Source organism: Bos indicus, chromosome 3 (assembly GCF_029378745.1).
Source record: "Bos indicus isolate NIAB-ARS_2022 breed Sahiwal x Tharparkar chromosome 3, NIAB-ARS_B.indTharparkar_mat_pri_1.0, whole genome shotgun sequence".
Classification (NCBI taxonomy): Eukaryota; Metazoa; Chordata; class Mammalia; order Artiodactyla; family Bovidae; genus Bos; species Bos indicus.
Genome location: NC_091762.1, coordinates 94,081,688 through 94,101,257, shown reverse-complemented (window position 1 = coordinate 94,101,257; position 19,570 = coordinate 94,081,688). Strand labels below are relative to the sequence as shown.

At 36.6% G+C, this 19,570-nt stretch overlaps 1 protein-coding gene across 10 annotated transcripts in view; it reads right to left on the bottom strand.

Moving 5' to 3' along the window:
- TUT4 (terminal uridylyl transferase 4) overlaps positions 1 to 19,570 on the bottom strand; it is a 129,216-nt gene that overhangs the window by 84,691 nt on the left and 24,955 nt on the right. For 9 of the 10 annotated variants that reach the window (XM_019957473.2, XM_019957469.2, XM_019957474.2 and 6 more), the window contains exons 2-3: positions 12,918 to 13,787; positions 5,775 to 5,938 (exon numbers count right to left, since the gene is read on the bottom strand). In XM_019957473.2, coding sequence (XP_019813032.2) covers positions 5,775 to 5,938; positions 12,918 to 13,698 — 945 coding nt within the window. In that variant the 5' untranslated portion in view covers positions 13,699 to 13,787. Of the gene's footprint in view, positions 1 to 5,774; positions 5,939 to 12,917; positions 13,788 to 15,699; positions 15,816 to 19,570 lie in introns of those variants that run through there. The other variant, XM_070786533.1, reaches the window with a different exon arrangement.

Below are 19,570 nucleotides of genomic sequence, written 5' to 3'. Positions count from 1 at the left end.
TCTGCCCAAGGCAATAAGCAAGTAAGAAAAATCAGTTCAATCTAGTCATTTCTTTAAAATTACTTCAAACCTGTCCTTATTGGGGAATGAATTAAGCCCTCACAGAGACTTCTCTTAGTTTCCGACCATAACTACTTCTTAATTCACCAAATATTTTCTGAGCTCATACTATATGTCAAATATTCTCTAGGAGTAAACAAAATAGATGAAAATTCTTGTCCTCATGAATTTACATTCTAAGATAGAAAGGTAATAAATAAATGCACAAATAAAAAAATAGGAATTTAAGGGAGGTATCTTCTTTTTAAAAATAGAATCATCATTTACTGATAAAAATGACTTAAAGGAAGTAAAGGACTGAGTTGTATGGATGTATGAAGACATTTCAAGTGAAGAGAAATGTGAATGCTAAGACCCTGAGGAAGGAATGTGCTTAATTTAAGAAACTGCAAAAAAAAAAGCTACTAGGACTGAAGAGAGAGGTAATAGAAGTCAGATCACAAGGCCCCTTATTAAGGACTCTAAGGATTCTAAGTGTGAGGGAAAGGTACTGAAGACTTCTGAGCAGAGAATTACAAGATCTAATCTATTAACAGGGATCACTTGCCTTCTTTATCAAGAAAAGAAACAAAAAGAACTTACTGCTATTATAAGCACACTGCAATAATCCAGATGACACTGACTTGGTTCAAGGTAAGAATTGTGGAAGTGGCAAGAATGGCTGGACTGAGGAGTTGAACGCATAAATACAAAATACCTAAAGCCATGAATATTGATGACGTCACTAAGGAAATCATATGCCCTCTTATCAGACAACTTTTTCAAATGTAAAATGTGAGCAGACAAGACATGCCTGGAATCTTTAAGTAAGAAAAGCTTGGTATAACACTGACTGGGGAGACAAAAGGCCTGAAATGACATCTCAACTCATCTTGGATAAATTTCTAACACTTAAACCTGCTTCTATGGCTGTAAAAATGAAGTAATAAAAATTGCCCTACTTGGTAAAATAACTCATTTCTACAAGTAGCTAATCTTTATTTCGTACTTAGCATACACCAGGCACTGACCAAGAACTTTATCTCTACTATCTGTCATAGCCCAATAAGCAAATTTCTATCAACTCCATTTTAATGATAATCTGAGGTTTAAAGTTAAATAACTTACCAATGTTAATCAGTTTAAAGAAGTTAAATAACTTACCAATTCTAACCACTTACTTAATCAGTAAGTGGCAGAACTAAGACCCAGTGACTCCAAAACCCATTTATTTAACCAGGATGCAAACTATCTCTTAATTACTAACCAACTACTATGTGCAAGGTACTGTATTCAGCATAACAGTAAATAAGACAAAAATGTCCTCATCATCATGAAGCTTCTAGTTTCACAGAAGGGACACATGAAAAATACAATATTTAAAAATTTCTTTATTATAGTTATATTATTTTATTTTACCATTAACAAACACATTGGTAAGTTTACGTAGACCAGCTAAAATAAAGATTTGTATCCTGAACAACCAATGGACCAAACAAAAAATTAACGGGAAATAAAAGTTTCTTGAGACAAAATTGGAAAAATAACATACCAGAACCCGTGGGATACAGCAAGAGCAGCTCTAAGAGGAAAGTTCATAGCAATAAATGTCTATATGAAGAAGCAAAGAAAAGGAAAGTGAAAGTCGCTCAGCCGTGTCTGACTCTTTATGACCCTGTGGACTATACAGTTCATGGAATTCTCCAGGAAGGAATACTGGAGTGGGTTGCCTTTCCCTTCTTCACGGGATCTTCCCTGATGGAAGGGATGGAACCCAGGTCTCCTGCATTGCAAGCGGATTCTTTACCAGCTGAAACACAAGGGAAGCCCAAGAATACTGGCGTGAATAGCCTATCCCTTCTCCAGCGGATCTTCCCAGCCCAGGAATCAAATCAGCCATTAAAAAAAAATGAGAAAATCCTACCATTTGCTACAACATGGATGGACCTTGAAGGCATTATGCCAAGTAAAATAAGTGAGATAGAGAAAGATTAATACTCTATGATCTCACTTTTATATGGAATCATTTTTTTTAAATCCCTCAAAGAAAAAGAGATCAGACTTCTGATTACCAGAGGCAGAGGGGAGAAGACGAGAATACTGGAGAAGTGTGGATAATAAGTACCAATTTCTACTTATAAGATAAATAAGCACCAGGAATATAATGAGCACTGCTGTTACGATATATAAGAGAGTTGCTGAGAGTAAATCCTAAAAGTTCTCATCAAAGAATATTTATTACTTTTTTCTTTTTATTGCATCTATATGAGAAGATGTTAGCTAAACCTACCGTGGTAATTATTTCAATCCATGTAAATGGAATCATCATGCTATATACCTTAAATTTATACAGTCAATGTATGTCAATTACTTCTCAATAAAACTGGAAAAAATAAAAGCTGTAATTAAAAAAAAAAAAGATTCCTGAGCATGGAGAATCTAAGTATTTCATAATCAATATTTAACACTTAGTATCAGGTGGCACAGTCATAAAGAATCCACCTGTCAATGCAGGAGACACAAGAGACTGGATTTGATCCCTGAGTGGGGAAGATTCCCCTGGAGTAAGAAATGGCAACCCACTCCAGTATTCTACCTGGAAAATTCCATGGACAGAGGAGTCTGGTGGACTACAGTCCGTGGGGTCAAAAAGAGTTGGACACGACTGAGCATGCATGCACACATGGGGAAATTTACTCTTTTGATCTACATTGATCCCCAACCTTTCTGGCACCAGCGATGAGTTTCATGGAAGGTAAATTTTCCACAGATGGGGAGAGATGGTTTGAGGATGATTCAAGCACATTACATATATTGTTCACTTTATTTCTATTACTATTCTATCAGCTTCACCTCAGATCATCAGGTATTAGATCCCGGAGGTTGGGGACCCAGATCTAACAGTTTGGGTTTATTCCTTCTTGCTACAGGTTAAAAAGTCTACGTCTTTACTCTTAGGTTAGACAATCCACAGGTAAACTGTGAACCAAATACCTGATGCAATCAAAAGCAAGCTGGTAAGAATATTCTTAATGAGTATTTAAAATTGGTAAAGAAAAGTTTTATCTAAGAATATAATGGATTGAAAACAAGAGGTTTTGGAGGGCATGAAAACCAAAAAGGTATCAGAAAAAGAAGAGTTTATAGACATCTATGCTGGTACTGGCATGCTGATTTTACATCATTACTATTTAAATTCAACAACAATATGTTTTACATGCTTTCAAGATTTCTTTCACCTCAGGCCCTTCTTTCCTACTACTATCAAATATCCATTCCACCCCAACTTCTTCCTTTTCCCAACAAGTGACTTTTCCCACTTCATATACTATACATTTTCACACCTAGTCCCCTGCTTCTATCCCTTGAAAACACATTTCACCTTTCCTTTATACATGTCATACAATTTACCTACACCACCATTCTCCAACCCACCTACTCAACTCCTAGCCATTTTTGCAAACTCAGTTCCAATGTCACTTTCTTATAAAGCATTCCCAAATTTATGCCTCTATACCCCAACTCAAGTTGGGAACCCATTTTCAAACAATATTGTTACTACTATTATTATTTGCTTACATGTCTTTCTCTAAAAGAAACCCTAGAAAAGCAGTATAATGAAGCCATGTATGCCCCAATTCTAGCTTTTTATCACAAGATCATGGCACACAAGTATTCAATATTTATCCTGATAATACACAGATCCAGACTAATTCCAGACTTAGGACAGAGAAAGTGAGAGGAAAGACAGAACTCTGTGAAACAGCAAATTGAAAAAAAGACTTCCTTCTAACTAGGATTGTCTGAAACTATATAAGCCAAACTCTTTCCTATTTTATATACTCTTTGATATTCCTTCCTACTTTCACAGGATAACTACTTTTTCATAAGTTTTACTAATGACTCAGGATTGCCTTCTTCAATTTAGATATGACCTTTTCTCTAAGTTATATAAAATCACACCATTTCTTTCTTTCCCTATTTATCAGAAATGATAAGTATTTATTATATTTATTATATAAGGTTGGTGCAAAAGTAATTCCAAGTCTGCATTGCTGAAATTTGCCATTTGATATTGGAATACATTCTTAAATAAAAGTTATGTTATACATCATTTGAATGCCCATTTCTTGCTTTATGTTTTTTGCTAATGAGTTATTACCTCTGTTTATTTTATATGTATTTTAGACTATAGAAATGATGTTAGACAAAAAAGTAAATTCCAGTGATTTTCTTATTTGAGTTAAAAATGAGTTATAAAGCAACAGAGACAACCTGCAACATCAACAACGCATTTGGCCAGGAACTGCTAATGAAGGTTTAGTACAGTGGTGGCTCGAGAAGTTTTGTAAAGGAAATGGGAGCCTTGAAGATGAGGAGCATAATGGCTGGCCACTGGAAGGTGACAATGACCAACTGAGAGGATCATCAAAACTGATCCTCTTGTAACTACAGGAGAAGTTGATGAGTGATGAAAGAAGACGTGATGAAAAGTGGATTTTACACAACTAGCAACAACCAGCTCAGTGGGTGGACCGAGCAGCAGCTCCAAAGCACTTCCCAAAGTCAAACTTGCACCAAAAAATGTCACGGTCACTGGTGGTCTGCTGCCAGTCTGATCCACTACCGTGTTCTGAATCCTGGAGAAACCATTACAGGGAAAATGCTTTCCAAGAGTTCGTTGAATCAAGCATGTATTTTTATGCTACAGGAATAAACAAACTTATTTCTCATTGGCAAAAATGCGATGATTATAATGGTTCCTATTTTGATTAATAAAGATGTGTCTGAGCCTAGTTATAAAGATTTAAAATTCAGGGTCTAAAACCATACTTACTTTTGCACCAACCTAATATTTCCCTGTATGCATACTAACAAATATCCCAAGAATCTGTTTAAGAACAAGATGATTTATGTTTCTTTCTTTCAACATCTAGCAGTGTTTTTGTTGTTAACGCTGGGAATGTGTATTTCTAGGTCAGGGAATTAATAAGTACTTAGGAACAAGATACCAATGGCTAGAACAGTTCCTAATACACAGAAGATACTCAGTAAATATGGGAGAAAAGAGAAAGAGAAAACCCAGAGGGAAGGAAGAAAGTTTAGTATATCCTGTAGTATTTGCTATTTGGCACTCCAAACAGACTGTTAACTTCTAATGGGCAGACACTGTGCCATATTCACCAATATATCCCCAGTGTTTAGCACAGTATCTAGAACGTAACAAGCTCTCCATATCTATTTGATAAATGAGTAAATCAGGGGTCAGCACACTTTTTGTAAAGGAACAAAGTAATATTTCAGTAAATATTTTATGCTTTTGGTAAAGAGTAGATATTTTATGCTTAGTGATCCAAATACACTGCACCAAGTATTCAAAACTCAACTCTGCCATAGGAGCAAGAAAGCAGCCATAGATAATAAGGATGACATGGCTGTGTTCCAATAAAACTGTTCATAAAAACATGAGGTATTTATTTTACTACAATTTTAGAAAACAAAAACAAGGTGATAGACCATAGTTTGTCAAGCCCTGGGATGAAAGAATGAAGACTCACAGATGAAAGGATTTGCTGAACAACGGAGCGAAAGAGAGGGAGAAAAGAAGAAAAGAAGAGGGAAGGAAGGGAAAATGAGTGATATCTCTGCTTAAGGAATACTGTAAGAAAAATAAAAAGAGCTGTACTTGGTTGAACATGCATTTTCCTCCAAATAACTAAAACAATATAGTATACTTTTTCAAGTCGAAAGATGTGATCTCTTTCTAAGCGTTCTTCTGCTTGTTTCAAGCCTAGCCTCTGCTCAGGTGTCAATGTAGATTCATCTATCACAGTGGCATTTTCTAAATAGTCCATCTCTGAAGAATTTTCTTTATTAGATTCATCACTCTTCATTTTACCTAGAAAAGGAAGCAATCACTTAGTTACCATCAACAGAATTGGTAAATTTAAAAAAATTTAATGAAAAACAGACATTCAATGTATACACATACAGAAAAAATATTTTTCCTTGGTAGTGCAAATTGGTATACCTACATAAAATATTAAGTAAAAGATATACATGATATCAAAATTCACACACAAAAAACTACTTCATGGGTCAAATGTCTATCTTCTTCTGACCCACCTACATCAAAAAAGACAACTATGACTAAGACTCACTATACAAGGCTAATGTAACATACTATCTTGCAGAATCTCCAAAGTAAATATGATATAAAACTACTTTAAATCCCAAAGGTGACTCACTGAACTAGTCACTTCAGTGACTTTATCACTATAAAGTATGAGCTAAAAGAATATATATACTCCAGACCACAAATACACAAATCTATGAGGGTCCTTCTTTTTGCTTTCACTGAACTCAATAGATATTTCAACCACATCAATATTTTTTCTTTGTTTCTCCTAGCTAGACTGCAATCTCTTTAAGGCACAGACTATGTGCTTTCAATCCATGCATTTCTAGCACCTATCAATATATACTTGGAATAGAGTAGGTTCCAACATGCAATAATGCATGCTCCACCAGTGTGATATTTTAAAATACAAATTGAATCATGTAACTCTCATGCTTAAAATAACTAATGGGCTCTCATAAAGTTCAGAATAAACACACAGTACTTGTCCTCTTGCAGGCTGTCAACAGTTTAAATACAATAATTCCAAGTTGTGCAAATGCTATAAAGGAAAAAAAACAAGTAATGGAGGAGATAAACTTTCAGGGAAGGCTTTTCTGAGATTTTAAGCCAAGACCTCAAAAACAGAGCTGGGGCTCCCCTGATGGTCCAGTGGTTAAGATTTCACTTTCTAATGCAGGGGGTGGGGGTTCAATCCCTGGTTGGGGAACTAAGATCCCACATGTCTCATGGCCAAAAAGCCAAAACATAAAACAGAAGCAATACTGTAACAAATTCAATAAAGACTTAAAATGGAAAATAAAAAATTTAAAATTTTTTAAAAAAGAGCTGCTGCTGCTGCTAAGTCGCTTCAGTCGTGTCCGACTCTGTGTGACCCCATAGACGGCAGCCCACCAGGCTCCCCCGTCCCTGGGATTCTCCAGGCAAGAACACTGGAGTGGGTTGCCATTTCCTTCTCCAATGCATGAAAGTGAAAATTGAAAGTGAAGTCGCTCAATCATGTCCAACTCTTAGCGACCCCCATGGACTGCACCTACAAGACTTCTCCATCCATGGGATTTTCTAGGCAAGAGTACTGGAGTGGGGTGCCATTGCCTTTTCCATTAAAAAGAGCTAAGTAGTCTATATCTCCAACCTTATATCCTGCCCTAACACTTTCCACTTCATTCATAACAAATGTGTTACAATGGATCACTGCGCTCCAAGGATCAATGCCTTCATATGCTCTGTTTCCTCTACTATCAAGGCCCGTCCCACTTCAATTAGTACTGTTTACCTGTCCTGCAAAATTCAGCTTAAGCTTCATCTGTTTCAGAAGACAGTTTGATATTTATATTCTCCGAGCACTCTCTATTATTTCATTTTCACAGTAATGTAATTTGTATTCATTTATCTACATGTTACATGAGATAATGAATTCCTTGATGCTAATGACCAGGTCTTATTCACTTTTGTACCTTCAGAGTTTAATACAATGCCTAGACCAGAGATGACAATAACAGAGTGTTAAATTGACTTGGACAAATCTAAAAGTAAATGCTCATAGATAATCAATAAACCTCTCCCTGCTGCCCTGAAAAGCCACTCTACATGCCATCTACAAGAACCCTGAAAGTAGGTTCTTTCTTTTGATAACACTAATTTTCTGAACAAAAACAGTGTGCCTCTGGAGGTGATATGTCTCCTACCACAAGAAGGGCATACCTGGAGTATTACTTAGCAATGAGAAAAAATGATATACCAATACCTACAATATGGACGAATCTTAAAATATACTAAGTGAAAGAAGTGAAACACAAAAGGCCACGTTTCACGATTTTGTTCATATAAAAGAGGCAATCTACAGAGACAGAAACTAAATTAGTGGTTGGCAGTACCTAGGAGGACAGGATAATGAGTAGTGACTGCTAATGGGTATGGAATTTCTTTTAGAGGTGGTGAAAATATTCAAGATTTAGACAGTGGTAATGTCTACACATTTTATAAATACACTGCTAAGTCGCTTCAGTTGTGTCCGACTCTGTGCAACCCCATAGACGGCAGCCCATCAGGCTCCCCCATCCCTGGGATTCTCCAGGCAAGAACATTGGAGTGGGTTGCCATTTCCTTCTCCAATGCATGCAAGTGAAAAGTGAAAGTGAAGTCGCTCAGTCGTGTCTGACTCCTAGCGACCCCACGGACTGCAGCCTACCAGGCTCCTCCGCCCATGGGATTTTCCAGGCAAGAGTACTGGAGTGGGTGCCACTGCCTTCTCCATAAATACACTAAAAAAACACTCAATTGTATATTTTTAAATGGCAAATGTTATGGTGTATGAACTGTATCTTGAAACATAAAAATGTAAGTGGGAGAAACTTTAAATATGACATGATAATAAGAACTTTGGAGAAAAATTAAAATAGTACAAGGAATAAGGAGTGCCAGAAGTAGAGGTAAGGGTTATAAATTTTAGATAAGCAACCCAGCAAAAGGCTCAATGAGAAGGTGAAGAAGTAAGACAGCTAGCCATGTGGCCATCTGGAAGAAGAGTGTTCCAGGCAAAGAAAAAAGCAAATACAAAAGACAATAGGTGACCACTTGCCTTCACATTTGAGGAACTGTAAGGAAATCATGCTGTTGGAACAGAGAAAAAGGATAAGAAGTAGATAAATGAGATCAGAGAAGCAGGGGGGAATGTCAAAAATCACAAGGTCACAGCAAGGACACTAGCTTTTACTCTAATATATTGAAAACCACTGAAACATTCTGAATAGCAGTAACACAATCTGAATAATTTTAACAGGATCATTCTGGCTGCTATGTTGAAAACATAAGGAAGGGTGGTATAAGTGAAAAGTAAAAAGATGAGTTACTAATAGGTTCTGCTGCCAAAAGCATGATCCTGACCACCAGCAGCAGCAGCGGTTTCATTAAGGAGCTTGCTAGAAATCCAGCATCAAACTCTTAACTTTCTAAATAAAAACCCCAGAGAATGGAGCCCAAGAATCTGAATTTTAATACACTTCCCAGGTGATTCCTACACACACTAAAGTTTGAGAAGCCCAAATCTAGAATATTCTCCCTTCAAATATTTACCAGGCGCACTCTCTCACCTCTTATCTTCAAATATTTGCTCTAATGTCACCTTGTCAGTGACAATTTAAATATGAAACACCGTCACCAGACACAGCAGCATCATTCTTCCATTCTTTATGACCTTTCCTGTTTTATTTTTAATATTTATCACCATCGGTGAATCACAATAAACTGTGGAAAATTCTGAAAGAGATGGGAATACCAGACCACCTGATCTGCCTCTTGAGAAATCTGTATGCAGGTCAGGAAGCAACAGTTAGAACTGGGCATGGAACAACAGACAGGTTCCAAACAGGAAAAGGAGTACATCAAGGCTGTATATTGTCACCCTGCTTATTTAACTTATATGCAGAGTACATCATGAGAAACGCTGGACTGGAAGAAACACAAGCTGGAATCAAGAATGCCGGGAGAAATATCAATAACCTCAGATATGCAGATAACACCACCCTTATGGCAGAAAGTGAAGAGGAACTAAAAAGCCTCTTGATGAAAGTGAAAGTGGAGAGTGAAAAGGTTGGCTTAAAGCTCAACATTCAGAAAACGAAGATCATGGCATCCGGTCCCATTACTTCATGGCAAATAGATGGGGAAACAGTGGAAATAGTGTCACACTTTATTTTGGGGGGCTCCAAAATCACTGCAGATGGTGACTGCAGCCATGAAATTAAAAGACACTTACTCCTTAGAAGGAAAGTTATGACCAACCTAGACAGCATATTCAAAAGCAGAGACATTACTTTGCCAGCAAAGGTCCACCTAGTCAAGGCTATGGTTTTTCCTGTGGTCATGTATGGATGTGAGAGTTGGACTGTGAAGAAGGCTGAGCGCCGAAGAATTGATGCTTTTGAACTGTGGTGTTGGAGAAGACTCTTGAGAGTCCCTTGGACTGCAAGGAGATCCAACCAGTCCATTCTGAAGGAGATCAGCCCTGGGATTTCTTTGGAAGGAATGATGCTAAAGCTGAAACTCCAGTACTTTGGCCACCTCATGCAAAGAGTTGACTCATTGGAAAAGACTCTGATGCTGGGAGGGATTGGGGGCAAGAGGAGAAGGGGATGACAGAGGATGAGATGGCTAGATGGCATCACTGACTCAATGGACGTGAGTCTCAGTGAACTCTGGGAGTTGGTGATGGACTGGGAGGCCTGGTGTGCTGCAATTCATGGGGTCGCAGAGTCGGACACGACTGAGCAACTGAACTGAACTGAAGTGAACTTATTACATACTTCTGTTACTTACTATGTCGCCATCTATTTCTTCCCACTAGAATATTAACTCCATAAGTGTAGTATTACCTGTTTTGTTCATTGTTATATTCTCAGTGACTAGATCAGTAACTGGCACATAGCAGATATCACTCAAAATATTTTTTAAATTTATGAATGGCAAAAGGAGAAATTGTGTAAGTGCTACACAGGAGCCAAAGTTGGACTTAATGAAAATTAATTCACTAATCAGGTGGGCCTGAGATTAATCAAAAGTCTATAACCTATGTTAAATTAAGTCCAAATAGGCAATGACCTAGACAAAGAGATTTTATTCTATTTCATTTACAAAGGGGAAATCTATGTAAAAATTTAATTTACAAAACAGAAAAAAAAGAGCTAATTATGTATCAACATGACTTCAAGGCCAATATTATACATATTGAAGAAAATTCTTTAAAATAAGCCCTTATTTATGAAATGATTACTATAACTCCTTCTTATTACTTTGTTAAAACAAGTCTCCCAAAAGGACCTCTACTCGGTCTACTATCTTCCTTAAGCTAGTTCAACTTGTTCTCCACATTAACAAACAACAAAACTGCACTGAATTGGAGAAATAATAATAATAAAGGATATTCACTGCCATTGTGCCTACTGTGTCAAGGACTACATGAAACATTCTATGAATTATTTCACTTAACCTTTATAACAAAGGCAGCAGCACCTCCACTTTTTTAAAAAATGAGGAAACTGAAGATATGTTGTAAAGGATAGGCAGCTTATCCAAGATCACAAAGCTCTTCAGTGAGGAAGATAAGATTCAAAACCTATGAAATTTTACTCCAGAGCTCACTAGCTTAACTACCTCACTCTGTCACTTTATTTTGTCACCTTTAAAAAAAAATCTTTAAATCATAGCTTTAACTAATTAAAGTGACCAGACCCTTGTAAGTGATCTCATACACCAGTATTTCCCAACCTGAGTCACATACTGTCATGTTTAGATTTGCCATATCCAAAAACTTCCAAGTACTATTATTTATTTGATATTGTCTTTAATTTGGCTTACTTTGTGGGGCCTTGTCCTAAGCCATATCTATAAAAGTATTAAATTTTTTTTTTACATACATACAGGTACCTCTACTAAATTAAAAAAAATAAATAAATAAAGGTCTGTCAATAGGCCATTATCTGTGTACCACTAGAAACAAAAAAAGTTATTTCTGAACTCTTTATTAGCATTTCTCAAAAAGTGGTAAATAATGACTTAAAAATAGCTTTTTCTATTTATACATCAAGAAAAGGTTTTATTCTTTTAGCCACAAAAACATCAGGAAAAAAGACTGCCAGGGAAAATTCATTAATTTCAACAAAATTAAGATTACTCGAGAGACATGGACAATATTTATAAGTAATCAATTAAAGCTAATATCAAGATCCCATTAGAAAATTAATTTTACACTGATAGTTCTCAAGTAAATTCCAACAGTGTCCTGACAGATCTCTGTTTCCAGTTTTGTTCCTGTCAAAGAATTTGCTGCATTGTATCCCCCAAAAAAGACACACACATATACATGTGATCACAGTGCTACCTCTTTAGTGGCTTCTCAAAACACTCATAAGGTCCTGTCATATCCTAAAGGCCCCTTACTCTCTTAATTCTTGTGTGCCTTTTTCAGCTCCATCTTTTGCCACATTCCTCAAGTCCTTATTTCAGGCATGATGAATCTCGGTCACACTTGCAGTCTCACATTTGCATCATGCCTTTCTCAACCCAAAGTCTAAATGTTGTTGACGTTTAGTTACTAACTTGTATCCGACTCTTTTGCCACTCCATGAACTGTAACAGCCTGCCAGGCTCCTCTGTCCATGGGATTTCCCAGGCAAGAATACTGGAGTGGGTTACCATTTCCTTCTCTAGGGGATCTTTCCAACCCAGGGAATGAACCTGTGTCTCCTGCATTGGCAGGCAGATTCTTTACCACTGAGCCACCAGGGAAGCCCTAAAAGTCTAAATACCTCAATTAAATCATGTACTTTCTCAATTCTAAGTTTTTGGCACTAAACTAAATTACCACCTTACTTATCTGTAATACCTTCACCTAACTAGAAGCTTCCTTGAGACCTAGGGCTGTGTTCTTTTGGTTTTCCATTGTAAATACCTGAACGACATATAACAGGAACTCAATACAGGCATACACGTTTGGTGAATGAATGAGCATTGTATTACCAGGACCATTTAAAAATAGTATATGTGTCCGTGCGTGTACCAACTACAGAAGCCACTAAATTCGTATTTTCACAAGCTTTGTCCTATCATAATAAATGTTTTTCCATCTAAAGAATGTCTTTTTCACAGTTAAAATGGTTAAACTAGGAAAAAATTTAAAGACATTAATATTAAAAAATCTCTCCAAAAATGTGACTTGTGGGATAATCTAAGTTGTACTTACTCAAATCATCTGATATGTCTTCAGTTCCTGAAGCACTATCATCAGAATCACCAGTATTATCTGTACACGTTTGCTGCTTCTGAGATCGTTGTGAGTTTTCCATAGCAGATTTTTCTTCTTCTGCAACACCAATATTCACTTTATCCAGAGAAGTAAAGGAACTTGGAATTTTTTTTCCAATGTGCTGTAATTCTGTCTGTCTCATGTTTTCTTTCAACAGCAAATTGGGTACGTTCTCAGCTTCTGCTGGCAGGCTGGGTACCTTTTCTGATTTCATCTGAGAACCAGGTGCTTTTTCTGCTTTCCTCTGTGAATTAAGTGTCTTTTCTGCTACTATTGCCTGTGAACTGGGTGTCTTTTCTGTTTTCACTGGTGAATTAGGTGACTTTGATGGTTTTTCTGTTTTTGCCTGTAAACTGGGTGCTCTTTCTACTTTTGCCTGAGAAACAGGTAACTTTTCTGCTTTCACTGGTGAATTAGGTGATTTTTTTGCTTTGCAGTGACTTTGATCTCGAAGGACTAAATCTTTACCTGGAACACTGGCAGCATTTACTTTACATGATTTAACTTCTGTTTTTTCTATACAAATATCATTTTGCTTATTTTTTTTACTACTATTCTTATTTGGAGAATTGGTCCCAATTTCTTTTATGGATTTATCATTTTTAGCTTTCAAAGTTTGATTAGTTATAACTTTAACTGCTTTGCTTTCTTCAGAAAGAGCCCAAGCATTCTTCTTTGGTTCATGATTTTCATTTTCAGAGGTCTTAGACTCTTCCATTATTTGAAAACCTGCTTCTTTCTATGATATTGTAACGTGGCAGAGGTCCAGTAGTTTGAATTACTTCAAATCCAGTTTAGGCAAGCAAACTATTGGGTTAAGAAAACAACAACAACAAAAAAAAAATCTGTTATTTAAAATGCAAAAACCATTTTTAAAAAATTGGTTAGACATAAAAAAAAGCTTTTACAATTTACTTTCAAAACTGAATAGTAAAAAATAAAAAATTTTAAACTCTGAAAACAATATGAAAAAGGGTTAATGCCCACTTAGTAAATAACAGCAAAATGCCCGTAAAGGAGGTTCTAATGTAATTCTGGCAAATGACATCAAAACATGGGAACTTTAGAAGTAAAATGTTTTACACTAAGCATTTCAACTAAAAGCGAAATAAAACTTCCAAGTGATATACCGCAACTAACCTAAAAGAAAATGAAGCAAAAATAACAAATTGGAAAAGACTCTGATTCTGGGAAAGACTTACAACAAAAGAAGGGAATGGCAGAGGATGAAATGGTTAGATAGCATCATTAACTCAACAGATATGAATTGAGCAAACTCCGGGAGATAGTGAAGGACAGAGAAGCCTGGGATGCTGCAGTCCAGGGGGCTGCAAAGAGTCAGACATGACTTAGCAACTAAACACATACACAGGTGGTAAGATCTTTCCCACATGACTTTCCTACTATACACTACCTGTTTATGTCATTAATCTACTTCTAATGTGACCCTTTAAACATGGGGAATCAACGTCAACAGACTTTTTCCATCTCCAAAGAACAATGGAATTTAATAAAATCTTCTGAAGTAAGAAAATTTTAAAAAACCAACTAAGAAACGAATCACCAGTCCAGGTTTGATGCAGGATACAGGATGCTTGGGGCTGGTGCACTGCAATGACCCAGAAGGATGGTATGGGGAGGGAGGTGGGAGAGGGATTCAGGATGGGGAACACGTGCACACCCATGGCTGATTCAAGCTGATGTATGGCAAAACCAATACAATATTGTAATTAGCCTCCAATTAAAATAAATAAATTTAAATTAAAAAAAATAAAAAACCAATGGGAACTCAGAGTTTAAAAATGATAGTAATATTCTGTATGATGATATAATGGTGGATATATGTCATTATACATTTGTCAAAAGCCACAGAATGGATATCTTTAAGACTGAACTCTAAGGTAAACTATGACTTTGGATGATAATGATGTGTCAGTGTAGGTTCATCGATTATAACAAATGTACCATTCTGGTGCAGGGATGTTGATAGTGGGGGATGCTATTCCTGTGTGGGGGAAGGGAGTTACATGGGCACTATGGTTGGATGGCATCACCAACCCAATGGACATGAGTTTGACCAAGTTCCAGAAGATGGTGGAGGACAAGGAAGCCTGGTGTGCTGCAGTCATAGGGTCACAAAGAGTGGGACACGACTGAGCAACTGAACAACAACAATGTACTTTCTGCCCAACTCTACAGTGAAACTAAAACTGCTCTAAAAGAATAATAATGTTTACAAAAAGACAGTAATAATGAACAAAAAGTCAGAACCAATTTTTTTCTAAAATATTAAAAGAACTATTACACTTTTACCACAGAGTACAAACTATAAACAAATCAAAATACTACATTTTATAGCCCCTCTATAAGAGAAATAGATTGTATACTATGTATTATGGAAATCAGGATTTTTTTTTTACTTTTCAGTTTGTCCTATATGCCTTAAATTGATACTTAAATTTACGCCTCTAAACAAAGATTAAAAACATGAATAAAAATTAGTCACCAAAAGCAAACTGCATGTAGCATTTTTTATTTTACTTGGTTAATTTATTAAATAACAAATTTGGGCAGTCAAACACCTCTAATCATATAACTATACATCATTTTAAAACAAAAATACTACCTAAATTCAAAAGATCAGAACACAATTCATTTACTCCAAACTATGTTTATATCAAAGCGTTATTTCCAAAAAAAAGAAAGAAATTAAACTTACCCAGTTATGCCTTCACTGAAACATCTTATTCAACTTGGTGTGCGTGCATGCTCAGTCATGTCTGACTCGACCCCACAGACTGTAGCCTGCCAGGCTCCTCTGTCCATGGGATTTTCCTGGCAAGAATATTGGAGTGGGTTGCCATTTCCTCCTCCAGGCAATCTTCCCCACCCAGAGACTGAAGGTGAACCTCTGGTCTCCTGCACTGGCAGGCAGATTCTTTACCACTGAGCCATCTGGGATTACTAATTGTACTAACCTACTTGGACCTAGCTTTTATAATTCCTGTTGTAGTACAGTCCTCTACGTTCTCTGCCTTCATCTCTGTTCAGATTAATATTATCTTTTATTTTGGAAACCTACTAGGTAGATAAGCAACAAGGATGTATTCTACAGCACAGGAAATTACAGCCATTATCTTGTGATAACTTTCAATGAAGTATAATCTCTAAAAACACTGAATCGCTATGCTACACACCTGAAACTAATACTGTAAATAAAATATATTTCAATTAAAAAAAATTTACTAGGCTTTTTTCTTTTTTTTTCTTTTTCCCTCCTGTGTCCTCACATGGTTGTCCCTCTGCCTCTAAATTATTCTATAAGATAATATTTAAAGGAATTAATTAAAACTTAAGCCAAAGCCGTATTAGATTTTCACCATTAATTTATTTTTTGACTAACATTATTTTCCAGTAAAAAGCTGGAAATATAGCACTTTTACCTATAAAAGAATGTTTTTGCTCCTGGATTTTTGATATTTAAATACATTTTTCTGTTATTATTCTTGATAAAGTTTTTTTACATACCTGTCAAAACAGTTGTCAAACATATATAATTTCTTGTAGAAACTGCTGAAGGTTCCTAATTTTAAAAATAAAAATGGGCTCTAAAGTACTAGCTAACCTTATCCAGTAACCAAATTATTTAAAATTTTCTTTTGCTATTCTATAACAACTCTAATAATTTTGTAGACATCATCTTACTGACAAAAGCCTAAACAATAAAGACCTGATATAGCAAAGGTGATCCACAATTCTGTTTATAAAACTTTTTAGACACACTATTCCTCCATTCAAAAAGAAAAAAAGAACAGAAAAACCTCTATAAATCAAGTTTGTATGTATAAATAAAAGCTACAAAGATTTTTTTTAAAATCTACTGAATATAGATAAATGCAACCGAGGAGTTAAAAGACCGAAAAATTGCTAGGCTTCACTTTAAGTGAGCAATCTGTTTCACGTAACTGAAACAACATTTACATTTTTAATAGAAATAATGTGTTATTAAAAAACATACCTTAGTTATTTTCTGACCTTCTGCACTTTTTCTTATATGAGTGGCAAATGTCCTCTTGCTTTCAAAAAAAGGTACTAATTATACTAAAAAAGTACTATTTTTAACTTTTTATTTTAAGCTATCAACAATATGCGCTTCCCAGTTGGTATTAGTGGTAAAGAACCCACCTGCCAATTCAGGAGACTCAAGTTTGATCCCTGGGTCAGGAATATCCCCTAGAGAAGGAAATGGCACCCACTCTGTATTGCCTGGAGAATCCCATGGACAGAGGAGCCTGGAGGACTACAGTCCACAGAGCTGGACACAACTGAAGCAACGTAGCATGCATGCATCAAGAGTATAAAATTCTTCCCAAAAAGCTACAGTCCCTAGAAACGAAGTTCTCTCTGAGAACATAGTGCTTTGAAAATAAGATTCACTGCTTCCCAGTGCACATTCAGCAAAATTGGTTGAAACAAATAAAAATGTCAGACTTTCCAGTTCCTGGGTTTTTTTTCATAATGCAGTAGTGAGTATTAAATGAGATTTTAACCTTAAATAACCAATTATTAACAAGAAAATACAGATAATTTTTAACAAATTTAAGTGTCTGATATAGAAAACAATAGCATTCAGGATGTATTCCATGCAATTTTTAGTAAATCATTAAACACCAGTCCATTTCCTACTTCTAGTTCTAATCATGTCTTCTACCTTCCTTGAATCCTTACCATCAATGACTACCACAATGCTACATACTTAATAAACACTTAAAATCACTAGCAATTAAAAGAATATCTACTCCAGACTGATGTCTTTACATCATTCTTTTCCTGCTACAAACTAAAGTCTTCAGCAGAAATTGGAATTCTTTCAAGAGAAGTTTTTGATGCCTTTCTGTAATTATCCATCGTTCAATTGGCAGGTTGACCACAAGTTCTGGGGCCTGAAACTTAAAAAGTGTTGTTTGGATACATTAACTGAGAAAGCTTACCTGAAATAACTGTTGCATAACTAATGGAAAAGCTGTATCACAGAGTTACCTTACTGCTCAAGTAACCCTTCATGGGATAGACAAAGGAAACTATTTTAAGGCATAATTACAGAAAGTTATCCAAAGTTCCTACTACTTTGGAAAGAAAAATTATATGAGTCAATTTCAGCTAAGGCCTCCAACCCCTGGTTCAGACAGTAAAGAATCTGCCTACAATGCAGGAGACTCAGGTTTGATTGCTAGATGGGGAAGATCCCCTGGAGAAAGGAATGGCAACCTACTCCAGTATCTTGCCTGGAAAATCCCATGGATAGAAGAGCCTGGCAGGCTACAATCCATGGAGTTGCAAAGAGTGGGACACGACTGAGAGTCTAACACTCACTTTTCCAACCCCTGAGGCCCACTAGTTACCTACTGAGTGACATTAAACAAGAGACACTGACCCTCTCTAAGTCATTTCTAAACTATAAAATAAACCAGTCTATTCCAACTGAGATGTTATAATTCAATGCAAATCCTAAAACACAGTGATGCTAATGTTATATTAGTTCTGATAATTTTACAATTACAGAAAATCACCAAGGACCTCTCAATTCCCATAAAGACACAGCTTTTGTACAGATGTTAACCAGACTTATTATGGTGATCATTTCCCAATATACTTGAATACGGAATCAGTATGTCATACGTTTGTGCTAAGTCACTTCAGTTCACTTCTGCAACCTAGGGACTGTATGGACTGTAGTCCTCCAGGATTCTCTGTCCATCAGCATATCCTGGAGCTTGCTCAAACTCATGTCTATCCAGTCAGTAATGCCATCCAACATCTTATCCTCTGTCTCCTTCTCCTCCTGCTTTCAATCTTTCCCAACATCAGGGTCTTTTCCAATGAGTCAGTTTTTGCCATTAGGTAGCCAAAGTTTTGGAGCTTCAGCTTCAGCATCAGTCCTTCCAATGAATATTCAGGACTGATTTCCTTTAGAATGGACTGGTTTGATCTCCTTGCAGTCCAAGGGACTCTCAAGTCTTCTTCAACACCACAGTTCAAAGGATCAATTCTCCGCCACTCAACTGTCTTTATGGTCCAACTCTCACATCCATAACATGACTACTGGAAAAACCACAGCTTTGACAAGATGGACTGTTGTCAGCAAAGGAATGTCTCTGCTTTTTAATATGCTGTCTGTTTGTCATAGCTTTTCTTTCAAGGAGAAGGAAAGTGAAAGTCGCTCAGTTGTGTCTGACTCTTTGCAACCCCATGGACTGTACAGTCCATGGAATTCTCCAGGCCAGAATACTGGAGTGGGTAGCCTTTCCCTTCTCCAGGGGATCTTCCCAACCCAGGGATCAAACCCAGGTCTCCCACACTGCATGCAGATTCTTTACTAGCTGAGCCACAAGGGAAGCCCAAGAATACTGGAGTGGGCAGCCTATCCCTTCTCCAGCAGATCTTCCCAACCCAGGAATTAAACTGGGGTCTTCTGCATTGCAGGCGGATTCTTTACCAACTGAGCTATCAGGAAAGCCCTCTTTTAAGGAGCAAGTGTCTTTTAATTTAATGACTGCATTCACCATCTGTAGTGATTTTGGAGCCCAAGA